This window comes from Anas acuta, chromosome 3 (genome assembly GCF_963932015.1).
Source record: "Anas acuta chromosome 3, bAnaAcu1.1, whole genome shotgun sequence".
NCBI classification, from domain to species: domain Eukaryota; kingdom Metazoa; phylum Chordata; class Aves; order Anseriformes; family Anatidae; genus Anas; species Anas acuta.
This window is the reverse complement of record NC_088981.1, coordinates 38,382,066-38,397,432: the sequence shown is the minus strand read 5'-3', so window position 1 is coordinate 38,397,432 and position 15,367 is coordinate 38,382,066. Positions and strand designations below refer to the sequence as shown.

The 15,367-nt window shown below is 42.5% G+C and overlaps 1 protein-coding gene across 1 annotated transcript; it reads left to right on the top strand.

The window, feature by feature from the left end:
* Positions 1-206: 206 nt before the first annotated feature.
* Positions 207-15,222, top strand: SLC3A1 (solute carrier family 3 member 1). Its single transcript, XM_068676681.1, has 10 exons — positions 207-2,002; positions 2,492-2,671; positions 3,531-3,685; positions 4,846-4,971; positions 7,909-8,028; positions 8,917-9,041; positions 9,800-9,998; positions 11,123-11,269; positions 13,716-13,832; positions 14,643-15,222. Exons 1-10 carry the CDS (start codon positions 1,576-1,578, stop codon positions 15,081-15,083), a joined length of 2,037 nt encoding a protein of 678 aa, XP_068532782.1. The 5' UTR covers positions 207-1,575; the 3' UTR covers positions 15,084-15,222.
* Positions 15,223-15,367: the final 145 nt, after the last annotated feature.

Genomic DNA, 15,367 nt, shown 5'->3' with positions numbered 1-15,367 from the left:
TTGAATTCTCTCCCTGCCTTTGATTCTAGAAGCACGTGCACAGAGATCTGTTGATGTGAGACCTAACTGCCGTGTGCCTTTCTTTCTGCTCCATAAAGTGGAAATAACAGGGCTTCCTCTACAGGGACAGACAAGAACGTACCAAAATGAATGTGAGACGTGAAGGGTGTTATTTAACTGTTGCTTGGTCAAGTAGCTGTGCCTTGTGCCTTGTACCCTGCCTCCTTGTCCTGTCCTCGCTGTGCTAAGCTGGCATGGAGCACCCCGTGGCCTCATGGTGACCTGGCAGTTTAGGAATAAAGCTGTTTAAAGAATGAAACGACATTTGCTTTTTGCCAGATCTATTTCCCAGCCTGGTTTGCTGCTCAGCCACACAAATACTTCACCTGGCACAAGGCAGGGGGCAATGCAAGGCAGGAAAAGCAGCCAGGGGTAGGAGTTTACTAGATGAGCGTTAAATGCTGGTGAATTAGATGCAAAACTGCACCTGAAGGTATGGCCACGCAGCATTGCCTGCCCAGCGGTTCTTTAATTTGAAAAAGTACACGTCTGTGTCCCACTGACCTGCCACAGATGCCTTAGGGGCCTTCTGTCATGTTTTGAGGCAGTCGTGGTAAAAACATTTTTGTATCCTAACTTAATAAGGGATTCAGTTGGTTAAGAAGCCAAAAGCAGATGTTTCTGAACCACAACGATCTGCTGGCATTTGCCCTGTGGCCGTGGGCAGACATCAGCTGTGGCCTGCAGCAGGGCCCTGTCATGGTGTGCCTGCCTCCAGGTGCCTGGGGCAGGGCACAGGCCTGAGGGGCTCCTTGGGGGGTGCAGGTTTGAAGGCCTTAGGCCAGCTGAAGTATAGGGCACACAGAGGTGTAAACCTGTGCCTGCTTGTGCAAAACTTCGGTGTTGCTGATAAGCAGTAAGCAGTTCTCCCTTGGGTGCTTGTGCCTGGGGATAGCTGTGGGGGCAGCAGCCTGCAATGTGCGCTGAGCTGCAGGACTGGCGTGTGCCTTATCGCTGCTTGGGAGCTGTGGGTGGGCTGCGTCTGGGCTAGTCCGTGCTGTGAGAAACCCAGCACGGCAGGCTTTGGATCTTTTCTTCCTACTGAATTTGTACTCTTGCTTTTGGACCAGAAGCTGCCCACGCCTTCTTCTCAGTGCCGATGTTTTTACTACTCGTTTATGCTGAGGTTGCAAGGGAGGCAAGGACCAATCTGCAAAGTTGAACGCTTACTAAACTTGTTATAAATTATAAATTTATTTAAAAAGAAATGAAAAACATTACTATAGAAAGGACAAGAAGTTTAGGATGTTGAAGAGAGCAACAGTAAACATAACTGCACCTTGGAAAACTGTGCTTTCTTGTAGTGTTTTGTTATCTTGCTGAAGATGCCTGTTATGCAAAAAGAGCTGGAGCACTTTGTCCTTTTTCTTCCTTTGAACTTTGACCAATTGGTCAGGATTATTTATAAACCCAGGTGCTAATTAAGCTGCTTCTCATTCCACTGAACAAAGGTATGCTGGCTCGCTTCCTTGCTGTAGTGAGTGTCTGTCTCCAGGACAAGAGACATCAAGCAAAATGGGTGACGAGGAAGCAAAGAGCTTGCCTATGGAGCTGAGTGAGAAGGGAGGTGTGGAGAACAATGGATTTGTTCAAAACGAGGCTTTTGATGACAAGGAGACCGATACCAGTAGCCAAGAAGAAATGCCAAAAACATGCGTTATTGGTGTGAACCCAGAAGCTACTGAGGAGCCAGTTTTGGAGCCCTATGCAGGGATGCCAAAGGAAGTCTTGCTGAAGTTTTCCAGCCAAGCCCGGTACAGAGTCACCCGGGAGATTCTCTTTTGGCTCATAATTACTGCTGCTGTCGTGCTCGTGTGTGCTACGATTGCCATTATTGCTCTGTCCCCAAAGTGCCTCGACTGGTGGCAAGCTAGTCCTATTTACCAGATCTACCCTCGTTCTTTCAAGGACAGCAACATGGATGGGAATGGTGATCTGAAAGGTGGGTGAACTTCCATTTTTGTTGTGTGTAATGCAGGGCAGCAGTCATTTGTGTGTATTTATATACATATAAAAATTTTAGAAATAGTTACCTTACAGTCCAAAAGAGAAGCCACTTGAGTTAAGAGTGGCGTATAAAGACTTACTTTACTTATCACCAATGGCCACTCACATTCTCATTACTAGATCTCACCAGCAGCTTCTTGCTCAAGTCAAGTCTAAGCCTGGAGTTCGACCAAAAGTTAAGGTATAGGGTTGAGAGGAAACAGCAGAACTTTCAAGTGGCTTTCAATGGTTTCCATTTTGTGGTCTCATGCTATTCCTGAAGAAATTTCAAGATTGCCCTGCTAGCTGAGATCAGTGAAAAGTTGGGGTGTTTAATGTATCAAAGGGATCTGTGTTCCATCTTTGAGAATCCACAGCAAACTTACTTCAACCAAAATATTTTGTCGTTTGTAAAGAGTTGATGATGACCTTTTCTTTTACATAGGTATCCAAGAAAAGCTGGACCATATAGTGAATTTGAACATAAAAACAATCTGGATCACTTCTTTCTACAAGTCCCCCTTAAAAGACCTTGGCTATGGAGCTGAAGACTTCTATGATATTGATCCCATGTTTGGATCAATGAGTGATTTTGAGAATCTGCTTGCAGCCATACATGATCGAGGTAAGCTGCAGCTCTGATCAAAACAGCTCTATTAAAAAGGCGTTCAGTTGTATGATGGAGGTGTACCTTGTGCCATTAGGTTCTGATCTTGAGCTTTCATGCTCATGCATGCAGGGCTCACCTACTGCCATGGTCCCTGCTGGGTCTGGGAGTGCGTGTCAATGGCACAAGGGCATCACGCCTGCCAGACAGTTGTTTCTGGCTCTGGATTTTATTACTGATGGCTGCTTTCTGGACAAAGCAGAAAAACAATTAAGAGGCTGGGAGGAAGCATGCGCTTCCTTCCTGCAATTGCATCCTTGGTTGGTGCGTGTATGCCTTAGGCCCAAGCCTTGCCCAGGTGTTTCCTTCTTAGTTTTTTTCCTTCCAAGTTGGGCTGAATGGAAAGTGGTTTGCCAGTCCCAAAAGCATTTGAGAGTTTTAAAAAAGCCTGAACTGTAGGAAGAGTGAGGAAGAACATATGTTCATTAATGCTTGTGAAGTGGTGATGCCCATTTCCCAGCTGTGAGATGGGAGAGAGATGTTGAAATCAGAGTTTTTGGTCAGACTTGGTTGAAGTGGTTCATAACCACAGCAATCTGCTCTGGTTTTCTTCCCTCTTTACAGGGAAGAGTCCCAGCAAGATGTGCTGCCCCTGCTTGCTGACCCTCATTAGTTTAGCCGGACAGGTAGCCTGGGGCTTTTTGTCTTTGTGTATGTTGGTCCCAGCCAATGGGGCTATGTGAACCCAACCTACATGCCTATCCCTCGAGCACAAACCCAAGCTCCCAGGCTTTTGAAGAAGCCCAAATGCTTGTGATACCAAAAAAAAGTTGCCTTAAAAGGTTGAATTAAATGTATTTATGATTTGCTTTATAAGGGTTAAAAGTGATAATGGACTTAATACCAAACCACACAAGTGACAAGCACCAATGGTTTCAGCTTAGTCGCAACCGTACTGGGAAGTACACGGACTACTACATCTGGCAGGACTGCATGCAGGCGGGGGCAGCGATCGCTGTGCCCAACAACTGGGTGAGTGTGGGCAGGGACACTTGTAAATTGGGTTGCAGGTTGCCTGTAACAACAATGCCTAGAACATCGTTGTCCTGGTGGATGCGGGGCTGTAAATGGTTGCTCATGGGTACAGACCGAGGTTACTGAGTGAGGCAGCGTTGGGTTAAGATTTAAACCGGTTCAGAGTGGAGGGGTTCCTACTTCAAACAACTAAAAAATTCTTCCATGCTGGAAACTTCATCTCTGCTCTGCAATCATAGTTGTGTACAAGTGAAGCAAAGCAATATGCTCTAGGCTTTTTTCCCTCTTTTCTGGAAGGTGGATCTACTTTTTAATTTGCATTGGGGAAAAAAAAAAAAAAGGAAAATGTATGTGTTCTGTATATATGGGTGTCTGGAGAAGCTGTGGATGCCCCATCCCTGGAAGTTTTCAAGGCCAGGCTGGATGGGGCTTTGGGCAACCTGGTCTGGTGGGAGGTGTCCCTGCCCATGTCAGGGGAGTTGCAATTCTATGATCTTTAAGGTCTCTTCTAGCCCAAACCACTCTGCAATTCTCATTTATCTGAAGTCTGAATTGATGGGTGTATGGTTAAGAATTTGTATATTCTAAAACCTCCAGGTAGGATTATTATTTTCTTCCCAATTTTGTTCCCCCAAACAACAATTTTGTTTGGTTGATTTTGTTGTGCTTTTTTTGGTGTGTTTTTAACTGGAGTCTTAAGAGCCACCTCAGTTTTGGGAATTCTTTATTACAGAGATCATAAAATTCACATTTTAACACACTGACTGTGGTTACTGCTTCAAAGGGACAATAACAGATTAAGGAAAGTGAACTAAAGCTATTTTTAACAACAGTTTTAGGAAAACTAATTCCAAAAGAAATGGTTCCACCCATGTTTCCCCCTCTTTGTTGTAATTCCCAGCAGAAGTTTACTTAAAGAGGAATGAAACAAAGCACTGAACATGAGATACATGTGGCAAAGCCTGACTGAAAGGAAGAGCAACTAATAGGAGAAGGAAATGAGAAACGAAGTATCAAAGTCTGCTTAAAATTCAGTCCATCAATTAGGCATATTCTGCTTTATAATGTGCTTGTAACGCACCACATCGTAAAGTATGCATATGACTAATTGTTAATTTGAGAGTTTGGTTTATTTTTCTTCCCACTTACATGAACAGGTGAGCGTCTATGGGAATTCCAGCTGGCAGTTTGATGATGTGAGAAAACAGTGTTATTTTCATCAGTTTGGGAAAGAACAGCCAGACTTAAATTTCCGCAACCTCGCTGTTCAACAAGAAATCCATGTAAGTATATGACCTGTTGCTGCTGCACCAGCAGCTAAGCAGATAGTTCTCTGCTTGATTTGATTTTGTGCTACACAATTTACAATCTAGTTGGAAGTAACTCAAGAGCTACAGTGCACGTATGGAAACAAAAAAACATCTAGACAAACTTTAAGTTTAAAAATTCAAGCTCTATCTTCTGATGCTTCCAGTATCAGAGCTACTTTGTTTCAAGTCTTTCTAATTTAAAAGCAAGCAATACCCCCTTCCCCCCCAAATAAATAAATAAATAATCCAAATGAAATTGTCATTGAGTGGAGGCACTGGCAGTGGGTTTTTTTGCAGTGCTCTGGGCCTGATGACTGTTGCTTTTTATGCTGGATTAAATCCCTGCTCTCACAAGCACCTGGCAAGATCTCGATCATTTTTGGAACAGGCTACTGCACTTTAAAAGGAGTTCCCTTAGCCTTCAGTGGGAAGTGGAAGGGGATCTTAATTTCTTTGCTTTGAACCTTTAAGAGCCCTCTGCTTTTCAGCATAACCTCATGCATAAGCAGTTCATGCTTGCTGTCTGTGAACCATACACATCCTTCAGCTTACGTATTTTTTTCCACTCATTTTCTCAAATGTGGATGGCCAGAATTAAACATACTTACAGAAGAGGTGCCTGGGTCAAATCTTGTACAGTAGCATAAACACTCCCCCTGTAAGCCCTAAGATTGTTACTTGCCTTGAAGATGCTGCTGGTAGTCACATAATCTAACATGACTGCTGCAAGGAAACAGTTGTGTGCAGTCAAGTCTAGTCTCCACCAGGAGCCAACAACGAAGGCATTTAATGAATTTGGTTGTTGCATGGAGGACAGCATTTAATGAGAGGACTGACATGGATGGTCAAGTGTCTTGCACTGAAGCTGGTGCTGAAGCACAGCTACATCAGGCAAACTGAGCGAAGCTTTAATCTCTGTTGATACAAGGAGGTGTTAATTAGCCAGCCCAATGGGGGGTGTCACCTTGTGTTAGCAGAGGTGTTTGCATTTTTGAGGAAGTGAGGCAATGCTGATCTGAAATGAAAGGAATGCCTGGACTTGATAAGAAGGAGTTAGTTTCGGTCTGCCCACACCTCTGACCACTTTATGTGGGGAGGGACATGGATAAACTTTACAGCCAGAAATGTTTCACCAAGGAATTGTTGTGATCTGATAAAACCTCATGCCTGCCTCCACCACGTCTCTCAGTAGACAAAGCATAATTCATTAACGCGTTGGGAAGTAGGTCTGAAGATGGGGAGCATGACAGCTGCTTCTTTTTCCTTTTTTGCTTCCTTTTGAGTGGTACAGCTACCTCAAGGGTGTTGATGTTAGTTCTTTGGCATTTGTTGCTCTGTACTGTTGAATTTTGGTGCGTTTCTTGGGTGTTAGTCTTCATACCTGCCCAATTCTAGTATGAATATCTCATGGGCTGTCTCTGCGGTATCTTTCTTCACTGTTGATGTTGCAAGTGCATGAAGAAACAAGCCAAAATATTTTTGGTCTTAATTGTTAACTGAAGCATGAAATGGGATTGATTTCAAGACGGATCCTTGACAAACTCCCCTGGTAACCTCTCTGTCTTGATGCTTCCCATAACATCACATCTTTCTCCTTTTTTCTTTTGTTAAACATACTTTTCAATAGCCATGGCTTTTTTATTTATTTATTTATTTATTTTGTATGCTACCTGGTATGTTGCTGAAGTAGCAAATAGATGCTGCATGTCTTATGCATAAAGATGAAACAAAGACCAGTAAGTTTGATCTGATAATACCCATCTTTGGTAAATGCTTGTAAACATCATTGATTCCTCCAGCATGTTGAAGAATAATCTTTGTCTACTACGTTAATTAAAAATCTTCTTTCAGGTTAGGACTATAATCAGTCTAATCAAGTCAGTGTTTGATATTTGCACTGCTGATACCTGGTGCTGCTTTTGTGATGAGTACGTGCCTAAACATTTACTGTTTGGTGGATTCAGTATTGGACAGACACTGCATTGAGAGCTGCTGCCTTCAGAATGGTTCCACGAGAAAGTACAGCTCCAAAGGTGGAATCCTGATTTGCCAAAAATCTGTAAAGCTTGAATGTGGAGTGGTTCTCACTCCAGCCTGTGCTCTCAAGTGTGTTTCATACACGTGTTAAAAATAAGACAATTTTTTGTACTTACATTAAAAAAAACAACAGCATCTGGTCTAAAAGAACACGTGCACAAACTGCTCAAGGGGGGTTGAACTTCAGAATTGTTTGTGAAAACCAGAACAATTAGAATTTAGTATTATAACAGCTACTGAAGTAGGAAATAATTCTACTAATAGTGACTAACCTCTGCCTTTGGTAGTGGAATTATTATCCAAGTTAACTGCTATAGATTTAAATTTTTTCATGTTCCTGCAAATCAACAAATAAGCCTGAAAATAAAATAAAATGAAAAAAACAAACACATCTGTCAAATAAAAGGGAACGAGCGTTTTAAGAGCTCTATTGTATAAAAAGAAAATTGGTGGCACAAGGTCTGTGCAGAACAACATATTCTTGCATATTTGAATCAATGCGTTCTAATTGTGTGCAGGCAAGATGGGTGTTCACCAACAATAGTGCTTAGCATGATCCCAGTTGTTCTGATGGAAGAGATTAGAAGGCTCTTAGTGAGGCATGCCCTGGCTTTGGTCTCCTGAATTACGGGAGAATTTAGACCAGTCTTTCTTTTTTATACCGGAAGAAATAAAAAGACATTTTCTATTTGTATGTCAGTGCTAACTCAACAGGATTCATTTTAACTTCTAGTTAAAAAAAAATATAATAATAAATCAAAATTAAATTGTGATATATTGTTACCTACAGTAGATTTAGTTTTCCTCTTTAAGTACATGCTATTTTGAATGCTATAGGCTCACTTGAAACTCTCCACTTTTCCCTTTGTCTAGGATATTATCAAATTTTGGCTTGGTAAAGGAGTTGATGGATTTAGTTTTGTCGCTGTTAAATTTCTTCTAGAAGCCACGCACCTTCGAAATGAACCGCAAGTGAACAAGTCTCAGAATTCTGTAATGTATATTTTCTTTCTTTTTTCCTGTGTTTTCTACTGGGGCAAGAGAATTGTATGTTTTTACTCTTTTGGCTCTTAATTAAGGCTTTAGGAAGCCCTTCCTTGGAAGGGAATTGGCTCCTGGGCTCCCTGCACATACAAGAAAGAAGCAAATAGGAGTGCAAAGAAGATTGTCCATACTCCCTTGTATTTCTGTTCTGACAGTTGCCTTGAATTTTGTTTGAAATACTTGGCTTTCAAATTATATTCTAAAAAGACCAGCGTTGTGAGTTTCAAAGGGCTATCAGTTGTCTTTGGGGAGCTCATTACAAGAGGTAGGCTCAGTGCTCTGGCTCACTTGGGACCCCGCAGCAGTCAGTAGCACATATTTCTTTTTAAGTGCTAATAGGAATCAGAGTAAAACAAACAGCAACACAAAACCCACCTCATTGGCAGCACGTTACACTGAGAGGTGGCCAGAGGCGTTGAGAAGCACCTCCCCGTTTTGTTTGCTGAGGTGGTGAACCCGGTGATGTTAGCAGATAGTGCCGGCAGTGAGATGCCGTTCCCCTGCTGAGCTGGGGATCACACAAAACTCACCAGCTCCGCAAATATTGTTGCTTTAAGTTACCACAACGACAACATGGTCCCTGCTTCCAGCCTGGCGTGTAGCCAGAGCACGCGCTGTGCTCGGTGCTGCAGGTGGGCTCTGCTGCTTAGGGCTGGGGACGGTTCCCGAGCACAGTTCAGATCCGCGCTGTTACTGTTGGTATGCCAAGCTCACGTCAGTTAAAATTTTACCTGTGTTGGTGGATTGTCTAAATAAAGAGTAGACAGGAAGAATTTGAGGAGTTCTGAATTCTAAAATACTGGGGAACTAATGGGGAATGTTGCCTTGGTCTTTAAGGAGAGCATCACAGCCTATTCCGAGCTCTACCATGACTACACAACCACCCAAGTTGGCATGCACGACATCATCCGTAGCTTCCGCGAAACCATGGATCAATACAGCCGTGAACCTGGCCGATACAGGTAATCGTTACTAGGGCTAGTGATTTCTTTTCCCGATTGTCACTTTCTTGTTAGCAATAAAATGTGGTGTTTTTTTTTTTAATTAAATTTTTCTTATAAAATGCAAATGGCAGTGCATAGGCTATGCTATTTCTTCCCCAGTGTGTACAGGAGAAGTGTACGGTGAGTTGGTTCAGGTAGCTCCGAACAGGAGAGATGCTCATCATCTTTGTGCCCCTTTGCTGGACATCCTCCAGTAGTTCATGTCTCTCCAGTTCTGGGCTCCCCAGCACAAGACCCAGCATTTCAGGTGTGGCTTCACCACTGCTGAGTAGAGGGAAAGGATCATCTTGCTTGACCTGCTGGCAGTGCTGCTCCCAATGCAGCCCCAAACTCTCACCTTCTTTGTGGGAAGAGCACGTGTCTGACTCTTGTTCAGCATGTCCACCAGGACCCCCAAGACATTTTCTGCAAAGCTGCTTTTCAGCATGGAAATTGCTAAAAATGCACTTAACGTGGGTGTGGTTTTGGAAAGAGAGGGCTCATTAAGATACAGCCTTTTGCTGTAGATTTTTCACCAGAAATTTCCAAGTAATATCTTTCAGTACTTGCTTCACAAAATCTAAGCTGCTCTGTGTCTTTGATGGGAAGGAGGTAAGCAGATGCAGTTCTTAATCCTGTATTATTTTCTAAGAATGCCAGACACTGTTCATAGCTTTCTTCAGCTCTGTACAAACCAGGACTGAGACAAAAAAAAGTGCTTGTGTACTTCTTTGCAGATTTATGGGTTCTGACGGTGATGAAAAGGAAGACATAGGAGCAACAATGATGTATTATGGAACAACTTTTGTCCAAGAAGCAGACTTCCCATTCAATTTCTACCTAATTAACATGAACAATCTGTCAGGAAACAGTATTTTTGAAGCCGTCAACTTGTGGATGCAAAACATGCCTAAAGGGAAATGGCCAAACTGGGCGGTAAGAGTTCTGGACTTATCCTTACAGGAAGGGCCTGTTCCTAGGTGATAACCATAGGTGATAGTTCCTCTTAAGGTGATAGAAATCTCCCCCACACACGCTGATTTCCCTGGGATTAGCTTTTTGCAGGTATTTGCGACGAAGCATGGTTGGGACGTACAGGAGATGAGCCATAGGCAGTGCACTGAAACCACGGGCTTTGACTTCCACAAATGTAACGTGGGAGCAGTTCTGTTCACCTATCGGATGGGACCCTCAGGAATGCAGTTTTGTATCCTGAAGGCTGTGTCTCTGGGGAAGGGGGCAAAATGCCCAAGGGAGTATTTAGAAACAGCTTTTGGCTGTAATGGCTTTCAGAAGGAAAAAGGCAACACACAGGGGCCATATGGAGTTGCAGCTACTGGTGTTTCACCACATTCCTTCCTACACGCAGATCTTTTGTTTCAGTCCCATGCTCAAACATGCCTACCTTTTGGGTGTTCTCCTTCAGGGCTGTCAGCTTTTCCCAGCCCCGGTATAAAAGCAGTCATCTTCTCAAAACAAGCACCACCTTCGTGTGGCAGAGAAAACGGTAGAAATCTGAGGGAAACGTTACCGGGGGGAGTTAACAAAGTCTCAGGCTGATTTGTCATCTCCCTGTGTCTCTACCACCTACATTCTAAAATATTTTGGGCAGAAACTTGTACTGGCATCAAAATCAGGATTCACCTTACAGACCTGCAGGTGAAAGGGGAAAAATTACCCACTACATTATTAAATCAGCTAATAGCACTACAGGTCTTTCTAAGTGGCAAGGCCCTTTTCTCAAAATAAGCCACTCTTGTCATTTATTTCTTTTGGGTGATAGTAGCATTAGTGTAATTATGCACTTGGAATATTCAAGTGAGCGTTTGGCCAATACACATGAAATACATTTAGCTACTTACCTAGGTGGTGGTTTTTGGTGTATGTCCCCTGGAGTCCTCCCTTTCAGCACCGTGAACACAGGCCAATTCAAATATGTTTTTCTGTTTATTTTGTTGCCTCTGGATAGAATTTCACTCAAAATGGTTTTTGTCTTAGAGCAGTTTCGTGTATGCACAGATTTTTATAATGTCTGTTTAACAGAATGTTGTTTTCTTCAGGCCGGAAGCCCTAACACTGCTCGGATTTCATCTCGCTTTGGGAAGGAATATGTCAGTGTTATAAACATGCTGCTTTTAACCCTCCCTGGTACTCCTATAACTTACTATGGCGAAGAAATTGGTATGGAGAACATTGCTTCAGAAAATGTAAGTGAAGAGTACATAAATTCTGATCCTGTTACTCATTTCTGAAAAACGGAACTACCAAAAATACAAGAACTCTTTGATTAATTGACCAACTCCAGTCTTTGTCAACGATTAGGGGGTGTTCTGTGTTCCACACTGCAAAGCCATGGTACGGACTGCAGAAACAGCCAGGCCGGAGACCAGAACTGAGGCCCTGATGCCTGCTGAGCTGCAGGGTCACAATCTTGGTCCCTGCCTGCTGCCAGATTAGTTTTTGTTGCTTTGCTTCACTTCAGCAGAGGAAGCAGCAAGTGCCCAGGCCTGGGCTAGTGGCTCTGAGAGGTGTGTTCGGTCACCTGAGGCAAGAGGAACAGAGTCCCATATCGCCTTCCGCTCACAGTACTTGATTCACTCTGTCAAAGTCCATTATTTCCTGGCGACTTCTTACAGTAAACCAAAGTTCATGGGAGCATTGCTGGAGCCACTGTGTCTCCTGGAGACTACTTTGGTCTCACTGTAGAGGCACCTCCCTAAACCACAGCCCTCGCTAAAATGCCCAAGCTCAGGAGAGGGGGCGTCCCCCAAAAAGGGTGGCTGTACAGACCAGCCTCTGCTTACCATTTCCTGGTGGAAGGGGCTTTTCCATACCACACACATGGATTTCTTTGGATTTGTATTTTAGATCCAAAGGTATAAAAGATTTAGGTACCTGAGCCCTGGGACCGGGTCCCTATCTCATTTTTTCGTGGTTGCAGGTAACACAGCAGGATGTTTGTGTTTTGTTAGGCGATGGAAATGTTCAGAATTACGTTTATTCAAGGTCAAGGGATTAAACCAAAGTGCCCGTGCCTTTCACACTGTGCTGAACTACCTGACTTTCAGTTTTCATATTCTGCCCATATTCATTTCTCATCTCTCCTCTGATCGTACCTGACTGCTGTAGTATCTTTTGTCAGAGACATACTGGCATGGCTGGAAAAGGTCATGCCCAAAAGGCAGCAGCTCAGCTCTGCCTCTTACGACCACATTTGAGCACCTTAAGAGCATGCGCCTATGGCAGATGCTGTTTTTACTGTGGAAATCCTCTATTACAGAATGAGACACTTGTGGTGATGCTATCAGTGGTATTGTCAAGTTTTGTACCAAAGGGAAGGAAGCACTTGCACGGAAGCACAGGATTGTGTCTAGGTTTGTCTGATTCAGATGTGAGGAAATGCTTCTCTGACTTCGGGAATCTTTCCCCTGAGAAATGCCTGGGTCAAAGCATCTCCTGCATTTTCTTACTGCTGTTGATTACTGCAGGCAGAAAGATACTCTTCAGAGAAGTGGCTTGCCCTTGGCTCCTCAGGGTACGCTCATTTAGTAGCCACCCTGTGGCTCATGGCTTTGTAACAATGCAAAACCACTCTTCGTTCAGTCTGGAAGAGGAAGAATCCCTGATTAATGGGTGTCTTAGAAAGATGGAGTGTATTTGCTAAGGGAATAGTTTTTATCCCTGGCATTTGAAAATCTTCAAGAAAAACTAGAAGAGGTAAAGATGAAAGGCAGTGTTACCAGTGTTGAAAACTTAGGTTTCTTTTTTCCTGCTTTTCAGAACATGCTAAAAGGAGAAACCCGTTATTTATAATGTCACGAAGCAAAGTGACAATTTCTTTTGTTGAGCTGCTTTTCTGACAGATTGTATTGAAAAGTGCCCTTTATATGAAAAACAGTTTTCATCGAAAACAAACACCCAAAGTATGTGCAAAATATTTTATGCCCTCTTATATCATTAAATTTAAGTGTCAGATCTTTTGGCAAGCTCTTCAATAACAATGAGGAAGCTTTTTCAGAATTTTTCTGAATTCTTCAAAGTGAGAACTTCAGACTTTTTGCATCAACACTTTTTAATCAGCTAAAAGCTGGTATTCAGTACAATTTTTGCACTTGAGAAAAAAAATATTTCTAATACAAGAAATCCTCTCCAAATTGTAGTCCTTGAGAACATATGCTTGAAGGGATCTATGGTGAAAAGTGGGGTGGTTACAAGAAAGCAGATACTGAAGAGCATTTACCACTTGTTTACTCTTCTCTCTTCTTAGGACTCGTTACCTCCTATGTTCCCTATTGGCGTGTCTAGTTACCCATCAGAATATTCTGTCTTTTATCCAACCTTCTGTTGCAAGGCAAGGCTACTAAAATTATCTGGGGACTCCCAGTTTTACCCAGTGATGCCGCATCTATCAGACTTCCTGTTCTCTTCCGTTTCAGCAACTGTCTCCATTCATATTTTCTCACTGTTTCTATTTAGATTTGCAGCAGGGTTACATCCTCCTTGTTGCATCTTAACATCAGCTAGAGAAAACACTACTGAAATGGTGACTGTATGGACTATGTTGAGAGCCTGTTATTTAAGGGATAACTTCTTAACAGACTAATCAAAGCAGGAACTTCTTGGCAACGGCTCTAAACCCACTTTATTTTCCAGGTCACCTTCCCAGAGAAATCCCCAATGCAGTGGGATGGCCAAGTTAACGCTGGCTTTACTGAAGGCACCAGTAGCTGGTTACCTGTTAACCCTGACTACCAAAGTGTGAATGTTGAAGTAGGTATTTGTGTGACAAACCAAAGGTCTGAAAATATTGTAATGCATCTCTTTTGCTCTGACTTCCTAGTGGGAGCTGGCAGTGTAGCTAATAAAAACAAACTCCAGGGAGGAAAACAGAAAGGTATGGAATCCTAACTAATTTAAAGACAGAAGGAAATCCTTGCACCAGCAAGGAGTCTACTTCATCTATATTCATTTAAACAGAGCAACCGCAGATACAATGTAGGGGTGGCTTTTTAACATCCTTTTAATCATTTTAACATTAAATTGAAATCCAGCCTTGGTTTATATTAATATATAAAGCACCATCCTCGTAACAAGAACTTAATACAGACCATCTCTAATGTAAGTAAATAAATTTTTCAAAGCAGTTGAGCAGTAGATCAAACAGATTTTGCTGATTTACAGTGCTGACGAGAACTGGAGACAAAAATATGATTCCAAGACAGGAAAAAAATAAAAATAGGAAATAAATTCTGTGATTCTGTCAAGCTTGTAATGGCTATGGCTTTCTGCGGAATAAACAATAAATACTCAAAAAGGACACCTGCAGAGGTAGAAGTAGCATCACTGACAGGGGAATTCTGTCCTGCCAAAAACCCTCCATCTCTGCCACTGCACAAATCCCAAGAAAGTGCAGGAGAAAAGGCAGGTTTTCAGTGGAATTAGCAGACAAATTTGAAGCGTTAATTGTCAAAACTGAACTTTAATATGCGTGTTCTTGGCAGACTGTGTGGGTGTGAAGGAAGTAACATCTCCTCCATTCAGTGGGAAGAAACAACCCCATTAATGCTGGCTTTGTTGCAGGTACAGATGACCTGGTCCAACTCAACCCTGAGCTTATACAGAGAGCTAACTTCACTTCGCAACAATGAGCTGCCCATTCATCGGGGGTGGATGTGCTACGTCTGGAATGACAGTAATGTTTTCGTGTATGTGAGGGAACTGGATGGGTTAGATAGAGTCTTTATGATGGTTCTCAATTTTGGACAGGAATCAACAATAGACATGCAAGCTATAGTTCCTAGCCTTCCCTCGGTAGTTACTATAAGACTAAGTACCAATTTTAGCAATACTGGTAAAGCTGTCAATACCAACACAATTAAAACTGAAGCAGGAGAAGGCCTGGTCCTTGAATATAAAACAGGAAAGCCTGTTCATACTATGGAGGCTTTTCAAGACAACTGTTTTGTGGCAGAAAAAGCTTGTTATTCCAGTGCCTTCAATTTACTCTATGTGAACTGTTAAGTGCAAGAGTAGAGTAACCAAGTTTTCATGTTAGTTTAGAAAATGCTGATTTCAAAGAATGGGGTAAAAATCTGTCCTTTTTTTTGGCTTTTCAAACTTGCTTTGTGTACAAAATAAACAGCCTGAAAAATGAAATTAATACCTAATTGTCTTGTATCTGTATTGGCAATGAAACGCTGGTATGGTATAAACAATGATAACTATTTAGACACCCCCATTGGGTCTTTGGAGAGAAGTAGTAAATGCCCTAAAAGAGTAGCCTGTTTAAGTGTGTGTGAAGAATG